This window comes from Temnothorax curvispinosus, unplaced genomic scaffold, assembly GCF_003070985.1.
Source record: "Temnothorax curvispinosus isolate PA1 unplaced genomic scaffold, ASM307098v1 QBEX01011568.1, whole genome shotgun sequence".
NCBI classification, from domain to species: Eukaryota; Metazoa; Arthropoda; class Insecta; order Hymenoptera; family Formicidae; genus Temnothorax; species Temnothorax curvispinosus.
Genome location: NW_020221348.1, coordinates 79,155 through 106,217, shown reverse-complemented (window position 1 = coordinate 106,217; position 27,063 = coordinate 79,155). Strand labels below are relative to the sequence as shown.

The 27,063-nt window shown below is 41.9% G+C and overlaps 2 protein-coding genes across 4 annotated transcripts in view; one reads left to right on the top strand and one right to left on the bottom strand.

Moving 5' to 3' along the window:
• LOC112461667 (telomerase-binding protein EST1A) overlaps positions 1 to 27,063 on the top strand; it is an 86,379-nt gene that overhangs the window by 16,462 nt on the left and 42,854 nt on the right. For all 3 annotated transcript variants that reach the window (XM_025026998.1, XM_025026997.1, XM_025026999.1), the window contains one exon: positions 5,373 to 5,518. In XM_025026998.1, coding sequence (XP_024882766.1) covers positions 5,373 to 5,518 — 146 coding nt within the window. The remainder of the gene's footprint in view (positions 1 to 5,372; positions 5,519 to 27,063) is intronic.
• On the bottom strand, positions 1,017 to 3,604 carry LOC112461668 (odorant receptor 13a-like). Its single transcript, XM_025027000.1, has 9 exons — positions 3,450 to 3,604; positions 3,186 to 3,299; positions 2,960 to 3,077; positions 2,415 to 2,679; positions 2,206 to 2,328; positions 2,003 to 2,093; positions 1,531 to 1,670; positions 1,321 to 1,453; positions 1,017 to 1,157 (listed from the first exon to the last, which is right to left on the bottom strand). The coding sequence occupies exons 1-9, from the start codon at positions 3,546 to 3,548 to the stop codon at positions 1,107 to 1,109; spliced, it is 1,134 nt and encodes a 377-aa protein (XP_024882768.1). The 5' UTR covers positions 3,549 to 3,604; the 3' UTR covers positions 1,017 to 1,106.

The window sequence follows — 27,063 nt, the reverse complement described above, 5'->3', positions numbered from 1 at the left end:
TTATACCACGCGATGTGGGATGGTAGCGTACCAACTTGATTTCAGTCGGCGGCTAACGGTCTTTTTCGACCGATCGAACAACGAAGCGGGCAAACGAGCGTGTGAGTGTGCGCCTTGATTCGCGCCGCTGGCCGCGCTTAGAGGTGTCCGATTTCAGCAGCCGCGTTTATCGCTCGCGGCGTGTGTAGACGCGATGGGAATAGTGGCCTCTTCGGCATTCTCTCTCTACCCTCGGCAGAAACATCGGGGTTTACAATCGAGGACCATCAGCGACTGTCGTGTCCCCGTAGAGCCCGATGTTTCGCCTCCTCGCGGCCGAGGGACGCGATCCGGGTGATTCATTACGCGGTGAAGCCACGGGAGCCGAAGGGGTTAAGCGATTACTTGGCATTCTTCGGAGTTTAATCGAGAGTACGTAATAACGGTACGTTGGCATAGAAGTCGGAACGGCGCAACTTGCCGCGAGAGATCTCTCTTTCTCTCTTCTTCTCTCTTCTTATCTGGCGAAGTGGCACGTTCTCGGGCCTACCCATTCATTCAGCCTATTGAAAGATACACTAGCTTATTGGAATCGGTCTCGTGAAATACAATGATTCGGAAATCGATCGTGATTTCTGAAAAATTTTAAAAGTTATTTAGATGCAAATTATCCACTGATTAATTTCTCAACAGTAAAATTTAACGAATGCATTAATCATTTTTTGTAGTTCCTCTAGCAAGACAATTAAAGTTAAAGTAAGTTTCTTTAGAATATTTGGAAAAAATAAACAGAAATAAGGAACGGAGAAATAACAGATATTATAGAATTATATAGCATAATTTTTGTACGTTCTAAAAATTGAGGTATTACATATAAATAATGTTGATGTAGAATATAGATAACGTGTTGTGTGTGTATGCGATGAGATATGGATTTAAAAATTTAGAGATTTAATTTATATTTTAATTAAGTCTAGAGATTTAATTTTCAAATTAACACTCAGCGCTAATTGTATTATAATACTGACATCCAGATAGATACGAAGAAAAATTTTATACACAATTTTATTCTGCTAACGGCGTATTGTTAATTATGTATGTATGGTTACTTCGATATGATAGTATCATCACTGGAAGGAACGTAGCACCGTAAAATAAGACATCATCGTTTTCAGAACCTTTAGAAAATAAAAATCCGATATTATGTAATCTTTTTATAATTTTTTCGGGATATATATATATATATATACACGGAGAAATATTTATATTAAATATCACTTGAGACATGCTGCAGTTTTTAAAAATCGATAATTTAAAAATAATTATTCAATTTTTACTTACCGCACCGAAGCTTTCGATTGATAAAGTTACGATTTTACCGGCAGTTATTCTGCACGGCGTTATAGTTCTAGTCATAATTAAAAGAAAAAGCCTTTGACATCTCTTCGAAGTATAGTACCAGTTTCCTCTGCAGCTATAACGCAGAGTAAAGTTTGTGTATATCACTTTAAATACAACTAGCGATAAGACAGAAGAAACTTGCATTCTTACATGGATTCGCATGGAATAATACTGTAATCTAACAGAAACTGTGCCTGCCAGAATTGTAGAAAGATATGAACAAGTTGCGCAATATAAATAGCCATAGGCGCTGCTGCGTCTCTAACACCTTTGTTTAAATTCATCACCATCTGAAACACGAATTTAATTCCTTTCAAAAAAACTTTTAAACTAAATCTCTGATTTCTTCGATTAGGTGCGAGCATACCTGACATTCCGAAAATTATGCATTCGTTATTGAAAGTATAATTATTATTCTTGTGAAATAGGATAAATTCGCGGATGAGATGACCTTAGAAGAGAGATGGCCCATTCGATACTAGCTGGCTAACTAGAATAGCTAGATTGAGAGAACATGGGTAGCCCGTCTCTCCTCTATGGCCATCTCACCTGAGTTTAATTGTAATCGAGTTACATTTTTTATTCAGTGGTAAAATATAGTGATATAGAGATTGATGCATACCTGTATACCGGTTATACTTCCACCGATCATATTTAGATTAACGCTGATAAGAAATATTTTTGTAAACGTAGACTCGATTAGTTCCGCGAATCTACAAAATTGCGAATCTGAGCACAGATACAAACAAACATAGAAATATCGATATCGATTTGCTGGATATTATTTCTAATCAAGATCTACTACACATTTTCGTTAATACGCACTCTATTGTTTGCAGATGTTTACGTAAGCAACTCAATGCCGTCTTGTAATCACTGTCTTCTCTCTTGTTTAGCGTCAGACGAAAATTAGCGTCATTATTTTTACCAATTTCCTCTAGCACGTGTCTGGAAGCGCACCAAAATGTTGGTGCAAAAAAATAATACTCTTATCTTAATTTTTAATTGTTAGCTCTGGATCCTGATATTTTTACCCAATAATGGAGAACATCCCACAAGCATGCTGGATCAATGTGCAATATAAAGAGTCAACCGCGATTGTACTAAACACGTGAGCGAATACGGCTAGGTAACAGTGAATCGTTATTGGATAGAAGTATCGATCTATGTCTACACCGTACTCGACGCGAAACGGCAACTTCGATATAGACGTCTTCGTAGAATTCGCGACATCGGTTTCTAAGAGCGTCAGGACGACTGGCTTGACCAAGTAAAAAACTTGTGTCATATGCATGAAAACTAGAAAAAATGATATGTATCAGCAAGTTCTTTCCATACACTTTTATCGTCTTTTGAAATTCTTGCACGGTTTAAAAACATTTGTTCCGAATAAACAAGGGCATCTTTTTTATAATAATTATATATTGTATGCAAATTTTACGATTTGAAAAGTATAAATAATTTACAAATTTAAAAAATTACGGAAGTAATAAATGCGCCATTATATAGACGCCACAATTGTGTGTAAACAAATTTAAAAAGTACACCTACATGTTTTCTATGATACATACACACGTACCTGCATAAGACGTCGTTAGATATTGTCCGTATTCGGTGTGGCGTTGCAGAATAGATTTTTCCGTATCTGTATTCAATGACAACCAATCCTCCTCTATTGTCTTAAGACAAGACTTTATCTATATAAATATACGCTTATACGTTTTTCATTGAATTAACAATTTAGAGAAGAAACAGCTCGATTACGTAACGCAAACGAAATTGAACTTGCTAGTATTATTACTCACATTTTTGTTAAACATTATGCTCGCTACTTTATAGCTGAATATTATACTGATCATCGCTGCTGTTACACTCTCTATTATATTAGTGATATCCTTGGAAACTATCACGTACAGTAACTATTTTGGAATCGATATTGTGTGTGGAACATATCAATACGTCAAAGTTTTCATTAAAAAAAAAAGAAACTAAGAACTAATTCGTTTGCGATGACATAAATAATTTACCAGTCAATTGTTTTCTCGGTAAGCGTTAATCTTAAAATTTACCTGGGGTATCAGAATACTACTGCAGAATATAAACGTCGGTATAAAGCGTATGTATCTGACGCCAAGTCTACTGTACGGCCATATACCCGATATAGTCATATAAGTTCTAAGGATAAGATAGTACCGACTTTTCCAAATGTCTTTCTTGTCAGTCATTTTGCCGGACACTAATATTACAGAGCTATCAACAATTCCTTATGGACGTTTGTCCGTACGGTGAATTACGGAAACTTACTTATTGATTCCTTCTGACACAGCAAAAATAGTATGGTAATTGCGGTTGGAAGTAAGTGCGCAATTATTTGTGAGTGTAAACCCTTTCCCTTTTGCGTTTATAAAGTCCTTTTATCATTTCTCTTTGAAGATCGAATTAGTTTTACTTTCCCGTAACCGTTTACTGTGTAATATCCATCAAACCATTTTTCAAGTGAGACGTGCGACGAGCGCATCGAACGGTCTTGGTCATTTCATTTTTGAAAGAGAATTTATACTTTTAAATAATCGGAGACCAGAAATAGAAATAGTGACTGTGAGAATCAGAATTTATAAAATCCAAGAGTTCAAATTTTATAAAATGTCGGATATAAATGAAGTTGATTCGAGGACAAAAATGTAAAATGTGGATTCTAAAATTCTTATAAATATTAAAAATAAACTCGGTAAGAAAGAGGTAAAAAAAGAAATGTACAATTATATTGTACTGAAAGATATTCTGTATGGCATTGTAGTTGTAATCAACGGTATCAAGGTGATTACTAGAAAAAATTATTATAAATGGTACATTTAAATAAATTCTCTCTGATAAAAGATTAAAGTTAAAAAGTTCAATTAAAATTTCTACATTTTTTAAAACATTTTTGGCGTGAAATGATAACATTAGAAGTAGTTATTTGATTTCTTCCATATTTAGAAATTTCTACTTTTAAAGCTGGAAAATGTTAAGTAGGACATAATGGGAGGAGTTGAGAAGGATTGAAAGGAGGTTGCATCACGAATATTCCGAATTACAAACTCGGCGCGGCGCGGGTGAGATATCAAGTGAGACGTTACACAGATTTAATATACATTGTGTGTATATACATATACAATATATATAAATGTAGACGGTACGCCACGCGGAAAGAGGCTGTGGGAAAGATAGTGTCCGCTATGCGAGGTCTCCCGTTGCCGTGTTTACGAGGATGCCCCCTCGGCGGCTCTAGACCTCGTGGCCACCTTCGTCCTCCTTTATCACCGGTCTCGGATTAGCCGCCGACGTGGGTCGCAGATTCACCGATTTCGATCTAAACTCGATTACTTATAGAGCCAAGATCGATTGAAGAGACATTTACGTGGGTGCTCACCCTTTCCGTGCCGTTAATCGTCCGCATTGTGCGTGTCTAATTTCCAAAGGTGGAGGAAAATGGATAGTATTTTGAATTGCTTGTTACTCAAGAGCTATTGATATTTCAGTGTGTTGATCGAAAACGATTGTGTGGTTTTCATAATGATCAAAGAGAGTGTACTTATGAATTTTGCACCATTCTAAAAATACTCTGTATAGATCAAAATTTTAATTATTAAAATATTTCAAATTTTAACGGATATGAAAAGTGATATCGAGTTGTTGTTTTTAACTATACTACATAATTACACGTAAATATTTTATCACTTAAAGCGAGCAAAAATTGTTCGTTAACCATCTAAAATTGTCGCCATCTGATTTCTTATATTAAATATATATCCTTATTTAACGATAAAAATAGGTTAAGTAAATTAGTTAAATTTTATTCATTCGATTTTTCATCAGTTGGTCTCTTTAAAATCGATATCTGATATATTAAGTAGAATTAAGTAACCTGGATTCAGAGTCGATTATATTTTTATGCTACAAAATATAAACGCTGCAAGAATACGAAAAAGATTGTATTCTTTTTTTTTTAGAATGGAGACTTTTCAAGAAGCCGGTGTTCAAATGCTGAAGGAATTCAGAGCCTTATTGCAACATTCGCCACTACCGCTTCCTGGTACTCGTTTACTTCAGCTTTTGGCGCTTAACATGTTCGCGATCGAGACCACGCAGCTGAAGGGTAAGTCAAAATTTGCCAGAATTTTTCGCATCTTTTAATATCGCAAATAATCTTACATTTATGTGTTTACATTTATAAAACATTGCGGTGTACTAATTATACAAATATATACAATATTTTAATTATTGTATCAAATAATGTATTAAAATAATAGCTGATAATTGTTTTGCTATTACATATATTGGTTTAGAAGGTCTATAAAGATCTCAGTTAATTTTATTTCGTCGACTAAAGAGACTAAGTTTTTATAAAAAAAGTATTGCAATATTTTTTTGAAAAAAAGGAAGAGAGATTGAAGTAATCTTTATTTTGAATTTGAAGTAGGAACTTTTTAGCTATATCAAAATTTTTATGTAAAGCAACATTAACTGCTTTTATATGTAATATACATTTTTTTTGCATTAATATTACATTAAATTTAAGTCTGTATTTTATACCGAAATAATTTGCATCACGCGATTTTATTGTCAGTTCGTGTTTATACTACATTATAGATTTATATTCTTTTTATAGAGATATTTATCGTTCTTTTGGTTGTTAAATAATTTTCTTATTCGATATTTTATTTTTGACAGAACAAAATTAATTGACGATTGAGTCAATCGTACTCGTTATTAATGTTAATTCCTTTCGCGAATTTTTTTCTTCAAAGACTACTAAACGTAACTTGAACTAGAAAGTGTATTGTCTTGTCAGAAATACTTGCGAAGTCGAGTTGGTCACCATCGGTGACTAAATACATATACTAAATGTATACATTATGCATGATGCGTGTTTAACGCGTATGTAAGTAAGTTCTACTGACTTGGACAATATTGCAAATATATATTTCCATACGCTACTTCGCAGTTTAAACCTAAAAAGCTGTTATTTCCATTTTACACAGAAGAGACTTTTATTTGTGTTGGAAATTTTTATTCTAAATTAAACTGAAGCTCTCCTAAAAAAACATTTTAGGATAAAATAGATTAATTTTTAAATATATTAATTGGTCACAAAACTACTAATTAAATTATATTAATTAGAGTTTATTAAATGTCATATCATATTGACATTGAGAAATTTTTTATTGCGATTTTGCTAAAGTTAATTTCTGTCACGAGATGCATTCTATTGGGATGACTCGTTTTCCGCTTTAGCTTGTCATCGACAAGCAACCGTGGTACAAAGGTATATCCGGTTCGGGTAGATGTTTCTCTCGCTTCGACAATGACTCATGGCTGCTCGTCCAAGAGAGCACGAGCACCATGACAGCAACGAGCGTTCCCCCGAGTTTTTGCACCTGCGTGCAGGTGCTAGTCCTATATAATTATTACTAATTTCTATACGAGAGCGAAACCCCGTTTGCTTGAGGTTTCGCTCTTCTCAGAATGGAACCTAGCCTGAGTCATCAAGGCGCATTCTATCTCTTGCTGCTCTATTTCCGAGGTAAAACTGTCCGCTCGAATCCTTTGCACCTGCTCGAACGCTTCTCCGCCCGAGTTTAACTGCACAAAGTTGCGCCTCAAGTGGCTGATGTTTTTTTTATCGCGATAACGCGAATTTAGTAACATCGCCTCTTGGGTTTCGGAAGATAAGTTGATCTTTAAGCCGCGAATTAATAAAAAGAATATATATTCGTATTTTGAAAAAAACAGCTTGAATTTATTTATTACCACATCATGTAGACTTTAGATTTGTGTCGTTGCTTTTATCTTTTTATAATATTTATTGTTACTTATAATATATTGAATGATATTGAATGGGTCTGATAGATATGATAAATTTTGATAGATGGCTTGAACGCGCGGATGTCAAATAACTTAAATAATAAAAGGAACAAGACTCACCAATCGGAAATCCATTTATCAAAGCCGATAATAGAAAATGGCGAAAACTTTACCGAAGAAAAGGCAGCTTAGTACAAACGCAGGTTCCCGAGCGACGGTGTTTTAGTATCTGAATCTTTAAGTAGGCGTCCATCACGTGCGGACTACACCTGCAACCTCGCAATATTGCACGTGCGTTAATCTCCAGCGGCTTCCTTCTAGCGTGTAAGCTTCGCGGTTGAATACTTCGGATGACATGACGCGAAATTTTTGCGCGAAATTTTCCGCGGACATGAGAATAGACTGCAGTCATAACTTCTAAAAAAGGGAAAATGTTCTCTGCGAAGCTAGTATAATCTTAATAAGAATTTATAGTGCACACACGAGTGCGGAATATTTTAGGATTTTTTGTATTTAAAATGTTTTTAGAAATTTTCGTTATGATGTTCTTAAGGTCGGATTGATAAAATATTATAATATAATATTAGCCGTTCCTTCTCGGCTTAATCGCATATATACCTGCCTATCGAGAATCTTTTTGATGGGACGACCTTGTCTTCGACGTAACGATGATCCTCCATCAGCCAGTCAGTAATTGAAAAATCGTAAACACTGTCGGTAATGGACCATTGAGTTTATGCAACCGTGTCGACACTGTCTGCGGTTGTCCGTCGAGGAATGCCAGGTCCCGCCTTCATCATCCTTAAACCACCGCGACACATCCCTGCGGTTTGCTCCTCCGATTTGGCTCTCTCCTTAGGTATGAACGTTGTGGATCTCGAAGCGAGCACGCCGTCTCTGTGATGTCTTATTTTATATACGAGAAGCTTGCTAAAGATGTAACGCAAAAATTAAACGTTAAAAAAGAGCGAAAAAGTAATCGGAAAATTTTTTAATACAGTTAAATGACTTGTTTCTTAATCTTTTAGATCGTTATTACTCTCAGCATCTCTTGATAGAGTTATTTTATTAATTCATCTTTGTTACGTGCTTGGTAATTCCGCGATAAACATGATCGATGCGAAATCGGAAGCGGAGGAAGTGAATGATTCGATCTCGGACTAACTATTTCGCCGTGAGAAGATTGCTCCATCGAAAGAGGTAAACGACCTTCTTCATCCGCAGATATATACCTCCCTGCACCGAAGTAGGATCCAATTACCAATCAAGCACAGGATCTAAGAAACCATCCTCGCCGGTGGATTATAGGATAGTCACTCCCGTAATCGTCGCCTTCGACGTTTCATTCGTCTTTCGATTGCGGCTCGCTCTCGCCCTCTCGCTCTACACCTACCTCGTCGACGATTTACCCTCTCGCGCCGCGCGAACACGTTCCCTTGACCGATGATGCGTGCTTTCTTTCGCGTTTATATTACGTATATTAGGCGTCGTCGATAGAAATCTTTGGAAGTTTCTTAGGCTGCACCTTTGAATTTTTAAACGATACCACAAGTGTTATCTGTATATACGGTTCGCAGAATATGTGTCGGGAAAACGCCGCTAGATTATTTCACGCGGACGCAGCACGGTGCACACGCGTATATATGCGCGAGGAACGAATGCAGAGCCGGAGGACCCCGGGGCCACCGAAGAATCGCATAAAGCCAAGGCTAATGTCCCTAATGTCTATAATCTTGGATCATCTGCATCCGAGCTACGGACTTGGCTTGGTCTCGCGTATCTTAAATCCTTCCACGTACTACTACCTGCCTTACTGGAACACCTATAAATACGGGTACACACTTTCTTTCCCGCCCACCGCGTATTGGTGTTATTAAATTGTTTCATTGTTTTATCTTTTTCCTTCTTTTCCCGTTTCGCCCTTGATCGGTCACGTTTCCGTTTATCATTATACGTTTGCTCAGTATAATCGAAATTTTCGATTCGAGTATTCGGGCATACTTTGTTTCGAAGAGATTCTTTGAGGGACCAGACGAATATATTTTCTCACAAAAGGTAACAAAATTCTTTAACATTGTTAAGTTGCTCCAATCTGCTTTATCTTAAACAATCCTTAAAATTTAAATGGTTATTTAAGTGCCTCAATGTCGTGGGCGAATCTTGTTCGGGGATTTTAAATAAATCGAATGAGACCAGATTACAATTCGGATAAAGAAAATGTCGCGACACGCCACGCGCGCATGAATCGAAACTTATTTCGCCGGACGGAATTTCGCGGATGGGCAACCGTGTGGGCATGGCGAAGGGAATTGCTTCTCGGAAAGTCGAGCCGGAGCCGAGGCGAGCTCGTTGGCATAAATTATCGAAAAGTACAGCCCTCGAAAATCCAGCTCTCTTCCCTCGTATGTGCGCACTCGCCTTCGAAATTGCCTCCCTAAAATATGAGAATTATTGCCCGTGGCTTCGTTCTGTCTCGCTCGCAACTTGTGTTACCTCTGCGTTTCTTATTTTTCAAGCATCCTTCCTGCGGCAGGGTGCCCCATCGGCATCGTTATCGCGCGCAAGCGAGAGAGAATCTCGCGTTTCGCTGCTGCACCACCTCGGTCACGAATGCGCGCACCGTGTGCGCCGTTTGTTTTGATCTTTTATCCCGCCGAAGAAAATATTTCTTCGCACAGCCAATTCGTAAGAGTAAATCAGCTGGCAAAAAACGAGCCTTTCAATGTTCTCTCCCCTTTCCTCTTTCTCTTCGAGCTTTCCGCGTACGTACGTGCGTGCGGGCGTGCATGCGTGCGCGCGTCCACGCCTGCGTGCGATCCTTTCGCGTGGCCAGTTGCGGTTCATTGAACTTTGAACTTTCTAACCGCCTGGAGGCGGCCACGGTGTCCGAATATCGTCCTGTCATTGCGTCTGGATATGGGTCCTGCCGTCTGACGCGACGCGTTGTCCTGGGGATCAAATTAATTCAGTCACCTCGCCGAATAGTGACTATTATTCAAGTTGCCTCCGGAAATTGCATTTTCACGTCACATTCCTCGCCATGTTAGTAAGGGACAATACTTTTCATTTTTTTTGTAATAAAAGTACATTATATTGCGTAAATACAGTTTAATTTCTTTCGAATTTTTTTCTTACTTTTAAATGCTGGATTACCTAAAATTTTTCTGATCTGACTTCTTCTCCAGAAAAAATTATCTATTTATAAATTAGTGAAGTATAATTTTTATAATGTAAAAAGGTTTTATATAAATTAAGAATACTCATAAAACTTTCTCTGAATTTCTTTCTGTTTATCAAGAAATAAAAGATTTATATATCAAATTTTGACAGACTTTATAGAGAGAATTTGGAAGAGAAAACTTTTTTTTATAATTCCGCTCATTTCGATATCTGCACGCGGAAAAAGATGAGAATATCGTGTGACAAGTCCTCCAGTTTTGATGTCATCGTTATACCTATACTTCGCTTCCGAGAAAATGTCAATTTTCGCGTAAGGATATTTAAGAAGTACCTTACCTCCGGTTTCTTTGGCAAATTCTTTCCGCGGAGACGATCTCAAGACGGTCTTTACGTTTCTACGCAAGAGCTTCAGCGCGGAGCTGTTTTGCGAGTTTTTACGAGTTCATTTCTCGCAAATAATTTATAGTCTAGCAAGAACGATTAGCAGACGAGGCTCTACTAATCTGTCCGGCAGTGATGCAAGAGGACGCGCGCAAATGCAATCGCATTGTCGGTCATGCGTCTTTCTGCAGTTGCGTCTAATGACTTCCGGTGATAGCGAACTAATGAAATCATTTCTTCATACGTTTGTAACGGTAATATTTTGAGACTCCGCGCAGCATTGTGAAACGCGCGGAATCAGCCTGAGGAATAACCGCGATTTAAGGATTAATACGTTATATTTCGCTTCCTCATGATGTCTCATGAGAGTAGCGCACACTCGCTTGAAGAGCCGCTGGTCTTGTGAATTTGGCGGCAGGTGTAACAGGAGATCCTATATTTCTCTAGGGACGATCCTAGGCCCAATGCCGCGACATTTGTCATTTTCACACTCACGAAAATTGACCGCTACTTACGCGCGAGTCATCAAGGGTACAGCACGCAAGTCGGGAGGTTGCGCACCTCTGTTCGCCCGCGTTCTTGTACCGCACGTCGCCGGAGATAGATGAGGGACTCTATCTTCGGCGCGGAACCAGTTACGGCTTGACGAGCTGTGTGTTTCACGTAATGCCTCGCGATCTTATCGTCCTATTAATAATAAACTGCGAACGGCGTTACACGTCGCGCGCTCGCGGGAAGTGACCGGGTAAATGCCTGCCGCCGTCGCTGCTGCTGCTGCTGCTGCTGCTGCTGCTGGGTGCTTACCGTGGCCGTTGCTTATTCGTAATCGGTTGGCCGCATTTCCCACTTCTCTTGACATTCGATTTTTAAGCATTAAAAGAACAAATTGAATTATTCCTACATTGCTTTTATATGCATACTCACGGATTGAAAATCGAGAGTTCTTTTTAAGCAATATTTGAACAATCCAGTTCTCCGGAAGTAGTAGGTAATCGTGTCGATGAGATAAAATTATCGATATACGCGTCGGCTTGATCGTGTTTCGTAAGTCCTTCAGTGGACATATGTTGAATTATTCATGTATAGTGCTTTTACATTAATCGTAACTTGAGGAATTTTTTTACCTTATTTAGATAGATCGAACATTCGTTTACTGGTTGTTTAATCGTTGTGTGTTCCTAAACTCTTCTAGTAGTCCTTGAAAGTTTATAAAAAAAATAATAAATTAGTGATGTCGAGAAGGATAGCTTGCGGCTGTGTGCATTCAAACGCAATATTTGCGATGTTAAAATTCCTCTTGAAAACGAAAGTTTTATTTTACGAAGCGAACAGATACCAATTGTTTATTGTTATAAGAATCGGTATAATCGGTATAATTGATCGGTAATTGTCGGTTAAGCATCGGGTTAACGCAAGGGGAGAATCGAATGCGTATCGATCTTCTCGTAAGAAAGTTATCGCTCATACCAACCACTGATGATACCCTCTTATTCCGTTCGTCGCCGGCTATTCTATTTGGCATTTCGAACGAGCGACTGCATCGTTAGGCCATCTCGTTACGTTCCGTCGTTTGCGATCGCGAAAGCACGCGTTAATCCTCATCGACGCGAAGAGGCGCGGCTGACGGCCGGTTCCTCAGGCCGGTCGTTCAGGATGTTTGCCAAGCATAACTCGGTAAAAAAAAGGAATGGGTTCCGGGTGAATGCCGATTGCCCGGTCATGTTGACTTTACGTGAACTCAATTGACGACACCGATTGTGAGAAGAAAATCGAGTTATGGAAATTGAACCGGACTGCCACGCGAATCTTTCGTGAACAGCGCGATATTGCAAGGGGCGGAATTTACCTTTTTGTGAATTTAGCACGATGTCTCTCGCTTTATCTCTGATACAAGAGATTTATGTGCGCGACGGTGATAGGTCGGAATTAATCGCAATCAGCGAGAAGACCGGCTGGTTCGCGGCCTTTAAAGGAAAGTTCGCGGGTGGTTAATTAATTAGGCGGCTAACGGGGGTTTTGAGGCTTCTCCAATTAAGCACGACGTGTGCCGCGTCCCGTTAGTTTCGCTAATTAGATAGGTTCTTTCGCGCGAATAGCAGCTTCTTTCTCTCTCTCTTCTTTTTCTTTATTTAGGAGGGAAGGTATATACAGCGTGTAAAAATGTTCGGCCTTGCCGCGCGAGCATAACATTCCTCATTCTGACGTCGTTGCGGCCAATTATGGACTTTTATAATTTTAAGCGAGTGGTTTTAGCCTCATCCGATGGTTCTCGGTCGAGGAGCTTGCTTACCGACTATCATTCTTCCACCGGTGGTACACCAGTCCAAGTCATTAAGTGATAAACGCTCGACTCCCGCTGGCGGCCGAGACCTCTTCTCTTCGGGGCCGAACTCTCTCCGGGTGAACACGCGGCTATACAAGTGGATGATCGATGCGCCTGGTCGCGGTGCAAAAATCAGTATCGAGCCGCGTTTTTACGAATCTGGCAAGGCTGATAGCGGTCTGTCGATATCGCGTAGACTATTCCTTTGAGGATTATCATACTGCATCTTCTGCCTTTTATGAGAAGGTGCAGTTCATCCTTGAAGGTAGAGAAAAAGTGGCACCTCCACCCTGATGTAGGTCTCATCTTGCAAAAGGACTAAATGTGCCAAACACTTTGATTTCAAGAAAGAGCTCTTCGGGAGGGATCAGCTGCTCGCGTACCGAATATTAAACATTACGCTTACTAAAGGTAATAAAATAGCTGCAGGATCAAGGGAAGCGTCTTGTTTTCTGGGAAACCCTTTTACGTCCGCGGGAAAAGGTAACGTCGTCCAATTTCGACGACGGCTTCCCGCGCGATTACGCGGCCCGGTTGTAACGGGCGAGTGCAGCGGCGGATTAATACGATAGCAGGGCGAAGAGCGCGACGGGGGCAGGTAGGAATTGCATGTTATAGGTAATTGGCAATTTCTGTAACGCGATCCCGCTATCACCTGTCCGGCGACCGGGAGGGTTTCGCTAGCGGGTGTTTGAGACTGGGTGTTGCTGCTGCTGCTGCTGCTGCTGCTGTTGCTGCTACGGGAACGGCAACGGCAACGGTCGGTGGGTGCACCGGTTATGGGTGCTTCGCGCAAGGACGGAGAAAACTGCTGGCCGACCGACCGACAGATCGGTATTCCTCTCGACACACGTAATAACGCTAACACGTCTCGACGCGCCCGTGAATTTATGTAGGCACGCCGAGTGCTCTTCTCGAGTACCGGCCGCCAACCTCGGAGTACTTCGGAACCCGCTTCTGCTCCGCCGCGGAAGAATCTTCTCGAGCGCGGATAGTACGCGCGAGGAGTGATCTTTCTTAACCCTTTCGCCACTAGCATCTTATATAGGAACTTAGCATAATCGGTGGAAACATACACATCCCCTACATCCTTATTAAAATTTTAATGAAGACTATCATACGCGAAGATTCATTCTGTCTATCAAGCGGCAGACGTAACATAAACAGATATTGAGACGGTATACATTACTTATGCATAATATATTTTAAAGCACTTTTGCGTCTAGGCTCTTGATCGCGTATACAGTCATCGCTTTATTTCACGTTAAAATTCACGTTATTATAAATTTAAACTTGGAAATTAAGAATATTTTATACAAGGATTTAATATTATGGCGAAATACGATGTCCGGGGAAGAATTTATGAACACGATCGGAAGGAGTCGTTATTAGTCTCGTTTAACGTATACAGATTACCGAGAAGGAGGTAAGCGTTTCCAGACAACGGAGTCATCCGGAGCCTTGTGTAATCTGTAACGACGGCTGTAATCTTCCCCCGCCGATCCCATTTTGCGCGCGCGGCGCGCAAATAGATTGGCGCCCTGAAAAAAAATCTCAGTAATATCGGAGAAAAAACGTCATTACTGGCGAGGTCGTAATATCGAATGTGTGTTGCGCGCTTTGGGTTTTCTTCGGAGGCGCAGAAACGCTGCCGCTGCCGCTGCCGACGCCGCCGCCGTCGCCGACGCCGGACGAAGCGAGCGGGCGATTCCGAGAGGGTGTCGGGGAGGCTCTCGCTCGCTGAGAGGTCTATTATTAAAATTGATGTTGCAATGGCAATAAGCGGAATTGCTGGGTATTAAATTAAATTATTTTAATGTGGCAGCAAGGGCGCGAGAGCGGTAAAGGGGAACGGAGGGGGTTGGATGGACGATCGCTCGGCGGAGGTGCGGCTTGTAATATCCACTGCGCGGATCGTAAGATTGAACGTACCGCGGCGTGGAAAGTGCAACAATTTTGTACATTTTGATACGCGGCGACCCCTTGCGACCCGTAACGACGCGCGGAGAGAGATCTCACGAGCGCGGCGGCACTTCGTGAACTTCGAAACATTTGAGGATCGTTTAACTCTTTCCCTCAGCCGTCAGAAATCGCTGAAATTTTGTTTTAAGTTTTTTGTCAATGGGATTATATTATATTGCTTCTTCTTGCGTAACGTTAAAAAGCGCCGATTATTTGATAACAATGTTCCTCACAAATTATTTTGGACAATCTTGGATAATCAAAATCTTACCGCGATACCGTCTTTTTTTTCCCCATCAGATCCCCTTTTTCGCTTTGCTCGCGTCCAAGTATTAATCGACGAAGAACAAACAGCCCGGTCGACTCGCCGGTGTGTGCGCAAAGAGCACACAAGCTCCGCGAAGCGAAACGGATTCTCGCCCTTGGGAGAGAGAGAGAGATCTTTTTCAGAAACGTGCACCGTTGAACATCGACGACTAACTCCACCTCGCAGCCCTCTGTTTGCCCGAGAGGCGCGAATTATGACTCCCCAGTGTCAATATGTCAGCGCGGATATTTCATCCACGGCGCGGCCGGCGGCGCGGCGGCACGCCTCTTTCGCGCCACTTTCGTGCGTGTTACATCGCACTTCTCGATACTTTTACGCCGGCCGCTTCGCATAAACTCTGTTTGCCGCCTGCTTTCGCACTTTCCGTTTCTCCGGAACTCGATTTTCGATCTTTTCTACCTTTACGCATTGAAGTCCACTCTGAAAAATCTTGGAGAGAAAATCTATCAGTCCTTATACGAAGCTCTTGAACGAAGTAAAGCGAAAATGGGATAAAATTAGATAGAGTTGTTAAAATAGATCTTTGTTCATTATTGTGTAAGGTATCATATATGTAAATTAATATATTTGAAGTATACAGTGTCATCCCTTAAAACCCTATCAATTTTCTTACCCATTTCTTAAAACAATAATCGAGTATTTTGATTGACTTCTCTAATTAATGATTTTATTTTTTCCCTGCTAACGATGGTGATTATTTCTAGCGACAAAGATTATTTCTTTTTATTTCTGCCATTTGTTGTATCGAATCATTTCATCTCAGATGATCTTATAATGATGTATTTAGGAGAGAATGCTGGAAAGGATATTACAAATGTTGAAGCAGAAGGATCTTCCTGATCTTGAGCTTAAAGCCAACAAGGCTTTAGTAGACGATTTATGTTTTGATCAATGTCAGACAAGCAGTCTATCTTATTTGTTCGAATTTCTTTCTCCTATGCGTGTTTACATAATCGTTACTTCTTTTGCGTTATCTAACAAATTTCAAACAAAAATAGCTTGAACAAATTACCGCGACGGCTGGGATGCGAAAATCGACTGTATTTCACGTTAAGTGTGGTTAGTGCAAAAGGATGGTCGAGAGCGTTTGTTCACGTAGTTCAAGTTTCTCTTCTTTTCTCTCCGTTGCCTCCCCCCTTATCGGGTCCATGTTATCGGTACGTGAATCGATTTCCGATCGGACTTCCACTTGCACGGACGATAAACTATTCTCCCGTAAGATCGCGACGTCATGAATTATTCCCTCGAATGACTGCCGAAGTCGAGCAGATTTCAGGGACGACCTCGTCGTCTCGTTGAAGGAGGATTGAAGGACGCGAGAGAGAGAGAGGGACGAGGGTGACGGATGAGATCGTTCTGCCGTACAAAACTCGCGGACGCTGATGGGAATCGATAATATCTGCTATCTGTATCGTCTGATGATGTTCGGATTTTTTAATACTTGAACGCTGCAATCGATTTAAAATTGATTGAATAAAGAATCCTCTAATTTTATTCGCTAAGATTAAGGTAGAAATAAGGGATAATTTTTAAACGTGTAAACTTAATTCCCACTATAAGTTTTGTAGAAAAAGAACAATATAGTTTTCTTTTTGATAACACTTTATCTTACGTAATTTTTCCTTCATCATAGCATAATTTTGCGATGCCCTCGGTAAAGAAGGAGCCGAATGACTTACGAAATCCAGCAAATATTGCCGAAGGATATCGTCGTTGTCGTCGTTGTTGTCACAATGTTGTAATGGATGGACGCGGTTACGGGCCAAGAAGAGGAGTCGTCAGTCGTTGTGGTCGATGCGACTGCCGCCGTAGAGTCAAGATGGAGAGGCTAAAAAGAGAGGATATCCCTCGGGCGGTCGTCCTTGCCCTCGCCGGTCGGCCCACGTCAAGGCCATCTTGCTTCGGGCGCAATGCACCCGCCGCTGCTGCTGCACTTTCCCCGTCTCTCTCTCTCTCTTTCTTTGGCTCCGGGTTCGTCTAATGCACCATGCGTCGTCGCTCCACTTCAGCTACCCTGTTCTGCGTACTGTAGGCTGTATACAGACTTGGCTGTTTCTCCCTCCTCATCGGCTTCTGCCGCTCAATTTACGTGCAGACAAGTTACACAGTTATAGCCATCTTTATCCCTCTCTTTATCCACCTTCCGTGCTACCCGTGTGTCCTGCGTCCCCGCGATTCTTCTTCGCCTTTGAGCTCCCTTGCGACTCCAAGCTATCGCCGCCGATCGGCGCGAGATGCATCTCTCTTTTCTTTTCTTATCCCGTTAACCCTCGCCCTCTTCTCTCTCTCTCTCTCTCTTCATCCGCTTCCCCTGCTTTGTCGCTATAAATATCCGGCGAGACGTTATTTTTAACTTGGCGCCTCGTCGACATATGCTCGTGCCGAGCGATGATGGAAGCTACACGTCAAACGGATGTGAGATTTATATCGAATCATTGTTAATCTGATGACTTAACTTTATGTATTTTTAACTTATTACTAACTTTTATCCAATTTAACAATATATAGAAAATCTTTTGGTAAATACTTCACTGTTATAACAATTGTATGCAAATCACATCTGCATTTTCTTAAATTGTGAAGAATCTTATTGGTTACGAGTGTAATATAAATGGAAAATAAATCACTTTGGTATAAATGTGGTAATATCACAAAACGTAATACATATTTGAATGATTTGGAATGTTTTAAAATATTAGAATTCCAAAAAATTTTCTAACCATAACTGTCGTGTAGACTGTGGAAGAATAAAATTATAAACTTTCTTGTTTTTTTTAAACTGTAGATGAAATCTGGTATCATCTTTTAGTGCCATCAGAGACTCGTGATTTTCTGATCCTCTTGGGAGCCATCGACGTCTTTTGGACTCCTGTGCTGTTTGAGTTGGGATCGGTCGACATTTCTCTCGCGCCCTGCATTGCCTCCGCTTCTCATGCGATCTTCTCTTTCTACTTCTCGCCATCGCTTCTGTCTCCCTCCGGCAGTTTCGCCACTTTTTCTGCCTTCTCTTCCCGCAATGTTCTCTGGAGCATGACGCCGGCCGTTGATTAGACTCTCCCCTCGCTCCCTTCCACCCTCTCCCGTTCCCAGTCAACCCCTCCTTGCTTACCTTCCGCGCTTCTGCCTCGCTCCTTTTTATCGTGACTGCGTGACCTTGCCAAGGTCGGGTGAACGAACAGCAGTAGCTGCAGCGGAGGTGACGTTGAAGATACCAGCGTTAGATCGCAAGAGATGATACAATCTTTACATTATATGTATATCATGGCTCCGATATGCGTGTAGTACGTGTGGAGTGTCTCATAAACGTGCTAAAATTTAATTGCAGATTCTTTAATGAGATTCCTCTTAAAAACGTTCGTGAAATTCTTAATTTTCATTTTGATAATCTCGTTCGCGTTTGGGAAACTCTACAATCGCCGTGATTCGATGAAACCGATTTGTGATGTCCACAATAACCCGCAGCAACGCGATCTGGGAAATTGAAATTCCACGTAAAGCAAGTTACAGTGATAAAACGAGCGTTCGCCAAAGGCCGGTGGCGTTCCATTCGTCTCGACGGTTTATTGGCCGCGAATCAAAAGTCAGTTCCAGCCTGACTCGCTGTTCATTTCCTGCTCTTCTAATCACGCGCGTGGTCTCGCGACCGCTCTCGGGACGAGATTGCCTAACGAGTGCGGCGATTCCGTGCTTTCGTTCCTTCGTTAAGCCGACAAATTGACGATCGTTCCGCAGGTAGCGTCGCGACTAATTCGGTCCGGCTATTAAAACTCGCTTCCTCCGCTTGATTGCGTATCACGAAACGTATCACCGCGCCAGAACTAATAATCGCGCCGAAGAAAAACCCCGTGCGCGCTTCATTAATACCGTTTCGTAAGCGCACCACCTCCTTTTGTCCTTATCGCCAGGAAGGAACTTAACGGCGACGCTAATGATATCGGGTACGGAGATAGATAATCAAGCTTATTGTTGCGTGCTCGCATTACGATCTGAATTCTCGATTTACCGAACCGGATTTACTGGAATGCCGTTTGCTCTTCCGCTCTGACCTTTAAGCGTGTTCTCTCGAGTGTTCTGACAGTTGCCGTCTTCATTTACAATTAATTTTTTTAATTTTTATTGTTTTTTTTTTAAAGCTAAAAAATTGTTTAGATTTAAGTGGATGATTTTTTTCTAGCAAGTCTAAAATGGCGTATAAAATGTATTCCGCGAATATTTAATGGAGTCTTCAATAATTGATTTCTGTTACGATCCTGTTAAATTCATGAACACGCTTTTCCTTGACGATTAACAAAAGCTGATGCTTCAGAGGCGTGTCTTACACTGGAAACTACTCATCGAACGTATTAGATTCTTGTATGGTCTGAAAATTGGATGCGCTAACATACGCGACACGACGATGAGAAACCGGCTAACAGGACGATTAATCAATTAACTAGTTTATAACGAGAATGAGATGACGGACGGTCTTGCAACGGCGCCGGGTAAACGACAATTTGCAAATTAATAGCGCTGTCATTAAGCGGTCACAGCGTAAATCGCGAATGTCGTCCGGCAATCAACGCCTTCTTCGTAGTCGACGCGCGTGGAATGACGATATCCCAGAAAAATGCCTATTCGAGATTCCGCACGGTGAAGAATGCTGTAAGAAACGTGTGACGTTTGTATAAGATTAACCTTCCCGGGGCGATCCGAGACGTGCGTCAATTAATGCGCCGCCGATTAGTCGCGCGGTTCGCGAATGCACGATTGCGCGAATGCGGAGCTTTACGAGTTCCCACATCAAATGTATATACGGATACTCCAGAAATTCCGGATTGCATTTTTAATCGATATTGAGATTACCTTAAAGAATTCTCATATACGTTTGAGTATTTCGAAGAGCACGATGTCGCGAGTAAAATTATTGTACCGCTCCGTATGGTATCTGGACATTTATTTAGTATTCGAATGTTTGTGACGCGGCTCGGGAATCGAGTTCTTCAGGTTTCTCCCCGCGTCTTCGTTTTTCCGTAACTTCATTTCACCTGAAGCTTAGATTTGTAGATCTAAATTTAGTCGGCGCGAGGTTTCTCGCGGTCGTAATTACGCCGCCGCCGCGTATCGGCGTGGCGACGCAACGGCGCGAACTCGGAGAAAGACGGCGTTTACTTTTGTATTTGCATGAACACTTAATACCTTCGGACGAGCGGCCTTTTGCGATGCGCGTGCACGCGGGTCGTTTATGACCGTTAATGTTAATACATAACTTCCTGTGAAGAAACGCACAATAACTGCAGATATCTGCCGCGCTGCGCTGACACGCGGCTGGATTGAGATTCTTTCGACGCGTTCCGATGTTCAAAAAATTATTTCGATGGCAATAACTGCGATATCGCTAACAAAGACGTATATCGACATTTGTAAATCTTTTATTGCTGTAATCGCATAAAAATGCACTTGGAAATTTTTCTGGAAGGACGATTTAAACCAGAAAGTATAAAATTGAGAAGCAGTTACAAATTTTAAATCTGTAAAAAGTTTGATTATTTGTTAGATGAACAATATTGTTATTATATTCATAACGTTGTTAATTTTGTGCAGATTTAAATAATTATTAGTTTTATTCATCCTTATATGAATTCGTTTACTTAAAATTGCTTCGAAGATTAGATTCTGAGGTAGCGTAATATAGCTTTTTTTGGTGCTGCTATGAAAGATTATTTTCTTTTTCGCGAAACAATTCGACGTAACAATCTGCAGAGATACGCGTTTGTATAGATTCGCCGTAATCGTTTTTATGTTTCTTCCGATGAACGACACTCACGAATCACTGCTGTAAGCGTAACAAATAGCGCACGTAGATCGTGAAGACGATTCACACAAGATGTTCGTAAATTGTTGTTGGGGTGGTCGCGGCTTCCCATCTACACGGAAGTCTCGTAGCGTATTCTCATCACCACGACCGTTCGTGCAGAAATCGCGAGAATTGAATAGCTCGTCTCGAGAGAACGAACGTCGGTCCGGCGGAAAAGAGATCCTCGATTTTCCAGACCGCGGTGGTCTCTCGCTGTTACGCATTTCCTGCGTCCTGCGGGGAACGGTTCGCTTTAATAAGCACGATATCTATATTTTTACCCGGCATCACTGTAACGTAATAAAAGCTCGTTACATTATGCAATTTGCTTTAAGCGATCCGCGCGACGATACGGCAATAAAAGGCTTACAAATCTAGTTTTACGACTTTGGACCGGCGCTCGTTAATCACGCGTAGTAACACAGTCATTATTTTATCGAAGAATAATTTTCCGCGAAGTAGCGAGCGCGCGTATCTTATAGATTATGCCTAATTTACATACTGTCTACTGCAGAAAGTTCGCCGTTGATCGAAATCCGTCGTAAATGCATATTAGAAATTGAAATAGGAAGACCGCAATAAAGAAAACGAAGATACGGAAGAGGGGTAGATTAGGTTCGCGTGCTGTCGTGGCGTGATGCAAAACCGTCGACTATCTTTTCAACCGCTTTTTGCCGCCGTTAAACTCACCCCGGCGACTGTAATTAGTTGAAATGAGATTGTTCGCGACACGGCATCGTGTCATCCGATGATTTCCCGCCCCGCGACGCGTCGCGACGCGACGACGCGACGCGACGATCTCATTCGTGCTCCGTGCTCCCCAGGACTTTTGCTCGCTTTTTCTGCATCACCTTTTTCCGCGAACGCGCCGTGAGCGAGCCCAATTACGTGCCTATTCAGTGACTGTATCCATCTAGCTGTGGCTGACGCGGGAAGAATGAGTCGGATAAAAATCTCTAGTCGGCGCTGCCCGGGTGAAGGTGTGGCGGACGACAAAAGGTCGCGCGTTTTACGCCGACCCATCTTCCCTCCCTTTTGAACTCCGCTTCTCTGGACTTCTCTCTCCTAATCCCTACCGATCTTGCCGAGCTGCGAGCGGAATGGACAGGACGGAATCATGTCGGCGACCTCGCAAGGTCCCGCCAAGGTCGAACGTTGAGCTCCCGAGTGAGCGAGCGAGCCGCCAGCTCTCTCTCGAGAGATGTTGATCTCTCCACCGCGGCGAGATCGCCAGCGCCCGCTGCCAGCATCCCGCTGCCAGCTGCCACTGTTATTGTTCGGCACATCGACATCGTGACTCATTTCGAGACGAATAGAACGTTACTTGTCACACTCGCGTGTCCTTTGTATTGCGACGCGAGGATTTCGGAATTTGATCGTCGTTACGCGATGGAAATAATTGCGTCATTAGAAAGACTAACCGCATTTCGTATGCTAAGTCGAGAACTTAGGAAAGAACATACAATGTGGAAAAATACTGGAAGCCATCCAGCAAAGCTCTTTAGTAGAAAGTCTATCTAAAAGTGAAATGGATACTTTTAGCAGAAAGTAAAAGCGGAATCTCTTCTGAATCTTTAATCTTGCTGTTCCATTTTGGTCCTTTATTTTTGCAATAAATATATGTATTTGTTTTTATATTTTTAATCTCTATTTACAATTCAAAATATATTTGATCATGATTATAATCAAATATCAAACGTAATAAATAAGTACAGGAAATTAACAGAACAGCAACATTAAAACACCTCGAAGACTATTTTAGGGGTATAAATAATATAATTCAAAAAAATGTTCGTTTTATTAATATTTTTGTGCACATTCGTCCAAGTATTTTGTGATGAAAGAAATGCTTAATAGAGCACAAACAACTTATGTTTATCAAAAGGATGACGGCCCGACGGTCGTGACGTGCAGAATTTCGGGATGAGACGGTCTCCTTTCAGCTCTCAATGCCGGACGGCGATCACGTATACGGGTCATCGGCCCGAAACGGTCGTTTCTTGCGAAATTTATCTCATCGCCATCTGGTTCAGTGGCACCGAGTAGCACGCGGGATGGGCGGGGAGAGATCAAGAATATGGATATCGTAATCGAATGGCCGGTTGGCTAACGTCGCGCGGCGCCGTTTTATTAAATCTCCGGTTTGTGCGGCGCAGTAAGGCGCAAAGCAACGAGCAAACCAGTTTACGATAACTTAACAGACTTACGTGCGACGTACGGGGCAACGTGCCCTTCCTGCCTCCCGTTTCTATCGGCCTATCTAGCTTCCCTCGCGTATCAAACAATTTTCCCTTATCGATTGAAAAATGATCAAGGCCGTCGCGTATCTTTCTTCTCGCGCCGAGTAATGCCGGCATGTGCCCGCATGGTGCGTGCTATCGAGGTCTCATAGTTCGTTCACATGGCGACGGAGTTGGCGGCGACGAGACTCTCCTCTAACGTGTTCTTGGCGCCAGGCGCCTACCAGTGATTCCTTCTGCGGCGGTGGGTTAGCTCCTCGCGTGCACGAACTGAGAAACGATCGCGTCTGCGAGTATCGTCGCAGAATTTCTCGCATGCGATCGGTATACTTGGGCCGTTGCTTCAGCTCGTTTACTTGTCGATGCATTGGACGATCACGGTTTGTAAATCTATCATTACAAGGACCTCCTCTAATCCATAATGAATGAGAAGAGAACCAAATCTCTCTCGTTTCCTTAAAAATTATGGAGGAGCCTGACGTGTTCTTATAACGATCACGCGAAATCATGAAAAAGAAAGGACAATGAGATAAACGGTTATAAAGTATGTGTAAAAAAATTTTGATCGAAAGAAGCGCCTTTGGACCGGCGGAAATTAAGTTAAAAGTTAATAATGCACGCAATAATGCAGCCACGGGTAATGAAAGGGTTAAAGTCGTTGAACTGTTGCCGCGAGGTATGCACTATGTTAATAGTATGGTAATGTGACACGAGCAGGATATTACCGCTGGAAAATGTGCGCGCGCGCGCGAGCACGCGAGTGCATCGATAAAATGACTAATAAAATGATTACGATTACGCCGGGCCCCGGCCTAATGAGGAGAACCCATTAATCTACTGGCGTGATTAGTGCGATGTAAACGGCGCGCGGCGCGCGCGCGCGCGCGAAGGTCGACGGTGAGAATTCACCTATGCCCGATTATTTACGGGCGCGCTCGTACCTCATCCTCTTTACCTCCGGGCGGTCCGCGCACGTCATTCGAAAGGCATTACCACGGGGTCGTCGGTGCTAAATTCATTGCGCAATGTTGTATCTTTTGTGAAACACGTCGCGACGACCTGTTCGAATTTCAAATCGCTCGGGGTAGAAAGGAGTAGGTACGTTTGAACAGCCAGAGAAATTCGAACACTTTTTAATCTTGCGACGCACGATTTTTTAATTCTATCCCGAGATTAGTATGTTATGTTTCAGTGAAAAATTGCGCGATTATCAATTTAATCGTCGAGTAGTAACGTGAAGTGTTGTTTTTAATAAGAAAAAGTTTAGATCAATCTTTATGAAATACATATTGTAATTCATATTTAATTTTTTCGGATGACTGGATCTGTCTCCGATCATCACTGTTTTTGAAGCAGATTATTTGATCGTGTTCAAAGTATTAGGAAAGATATTGTTTTCTAATATGCGTGAAATATGGAGCAGGATTAAATATTCCACAATGGAATTTCTTAAAAATACTTTTTGAAAGTATATTAATTAATATTAAAATAATGTGTTGAATTAAATTAATCTCTTCAGCTGGACATCGATATTTCACGAGTCAATTAACATTGATATATTCTTATCAAGCAATACTCGCGAGAAACATGTTCTTTCCTCTGAGTCGATTCAACTTAATGGAAGTTGCACGGTATTGTGCGAGCCGCCGTAATATCTCTATAATAGCCGTTAACGACTTGCAGAGGGTACAACGCACGATAAATGCAGGTAAAACGCAGTAGCGAGGATTGAAACGTTAACCGCAGAACGAGCGCGCTGTTCTACGCGTCCGTATCCGCGTACGTGTGCGGGCGTTGCGCCGCGCGCTGCTTAAATAATACGTAAAACACTCGGTCGAGATATTCGTGGTCATTAAAATCATCCTACACTTCGCGCGGGCCCCGTTGCTCTCCGCATTATAGCTACATTTAACGATACATTACGCTCTCCTGCCGGCCATTAAGACGTGATTATCCTTAAACAATAGCTCTCTCATATTCCCCTAGTCGTTATTAGCGGGAATGGGGCGGTAACTGAATTAACGAGTGCGTTCTCCATACGTATGTATACCACGGAGATTTGCCGGGTTCGAAAAAACATCCGTCAAAGACAACGGTATCGTTGATACTGCCGCAGCGATCGGTTATTACTGTCCTTACCGTTAACCACTTAAAAACCCAACAACTATCAAAAACACTGACGGGAGAAAAAAAAACGATCGTTTTCGAATGCCTGAAGAGATATGTAAAAACGGACACTAAAAACGTAACAAGTCCTCTCCATGCACAAAAGGAAATTGGGGAATGCGTAATAAGGAAAGAAGACGTTTAAATACGAGTTACGTAATGTTACGTCTGAGGTATTTTTTTTATTCTTCTGCTGAACGTGAGATGTACTAACTCATAAAAAATTCCTTTAAAGCGAAGAAACAGATGAACGTAAACGTGCTCTCTTGAGAGTTGGTGCATTAATTGTTGGATTAATTTTTGGTAAACAGGTGTAACTAATAACTATTAAATTTCTATGTTATTTGAAATTAAAGAGAAGAGAATATCTCGCGAAAACGCAATATCCCGATGGCGCGCCGCGAATCCATTTAAATTAGAGACGCGATGTGTCTGTTAGAATCGTTAATAATCGAATTACCTGCGCGCAGCTCGCTAACTCGATTCCGTCCGTTTTCACGGCGGCGTATCGGTCCGGGAAACAGGAAGACCGAACTTACCCACCGGCTTCATTAAAAGCGCTTCTCGCTCCGCGCGGGATCTCGATTGTCGCGTTTACCTCGTTAGTTAAGGATCTCGATAAGAGGAAGTGTACGCACCTTTTGCGAAGTTCGTTGGCCTCGCGATGTTCGTACGAAGAGAACTACTGTGTATACCTGGTATATTTCAGATAGAAACTCGTCATTTGCCACTATCTCGGTATAGTGTTACATTGATGATTGTTATAAATATATTTTTACAATTTCTGCCGTGTCGAGATGGCGTGGCGACCTTGCGGCTATGGTGCATTTATTCGCGGATTAACGATCGTAGTTAGATTGTTGGTTTTTTTTTCGCGCGAAAGACGAGGAAATCGTACAAGTCGACGCGAGACGATACGCCTGAGTTTCGCTAATGATCGCGGTGGCAATTAGTTAAAAACAAAAAAGCCCCTCCCTGTAAATCTTCTCTAACTAATTACCTTTTACACCCCTCCCAATCCCCGATGAGTAGAAGACCACACGGGCTTTCTCGGGGCGACCTCGCGGTTAAACGCTAATTATTATCCCTGTCCGCGATAAATTAAACTGCCAGAGTCTACCTTCGAATATGGCTGTTGTGCGTATGCACGACGCTTGATGGAGGATGGCACAGACGTGGCACGGTGCGCTACTCTCCCGCTTGTTAGATTTGCGTTAGCCTCCTATTCTGCAGAGTTAATTCGCGTCACACATACACACACGCGCAACGTGAAATCACGCCCTTACTATCGCGCGTGAGCGGAATGTTCGGACGTCTTTAGAGTTGCCGACAACTTTTATGGGCAAGCGAAAAATAGAGACGACTAATGCATGCGAAGTCTATCTGCTGTTGTAAGTTTCCTCCCTGGCTAACCTTCCTTTTT

Excerpts from the sequence above, each read along its gene's own strand:
- LOC112461668 (XM_025027000.1), bottom strand. The coding sequence starts at position 3,548 with ATGACTATATCGGGTATATGGCCGTACAGTAGACTTGGCGTCAGATAC. Across the intron at positions 3,300-3,449 it reads GTAGTATTCTGATACCCCAG|TTACTGTACGTGATAGTTTC; the intron begins GTAAATTTTAAG and ends ATTCCAAAATAG. Across the intron at positions 1,671-2,002 it reads GAAGTATAACCGGTATACAG|ATGGTGATGAATTTAAACAA; the intron begins GTATGCATCAAT and ends TTCGTGTTTCAG.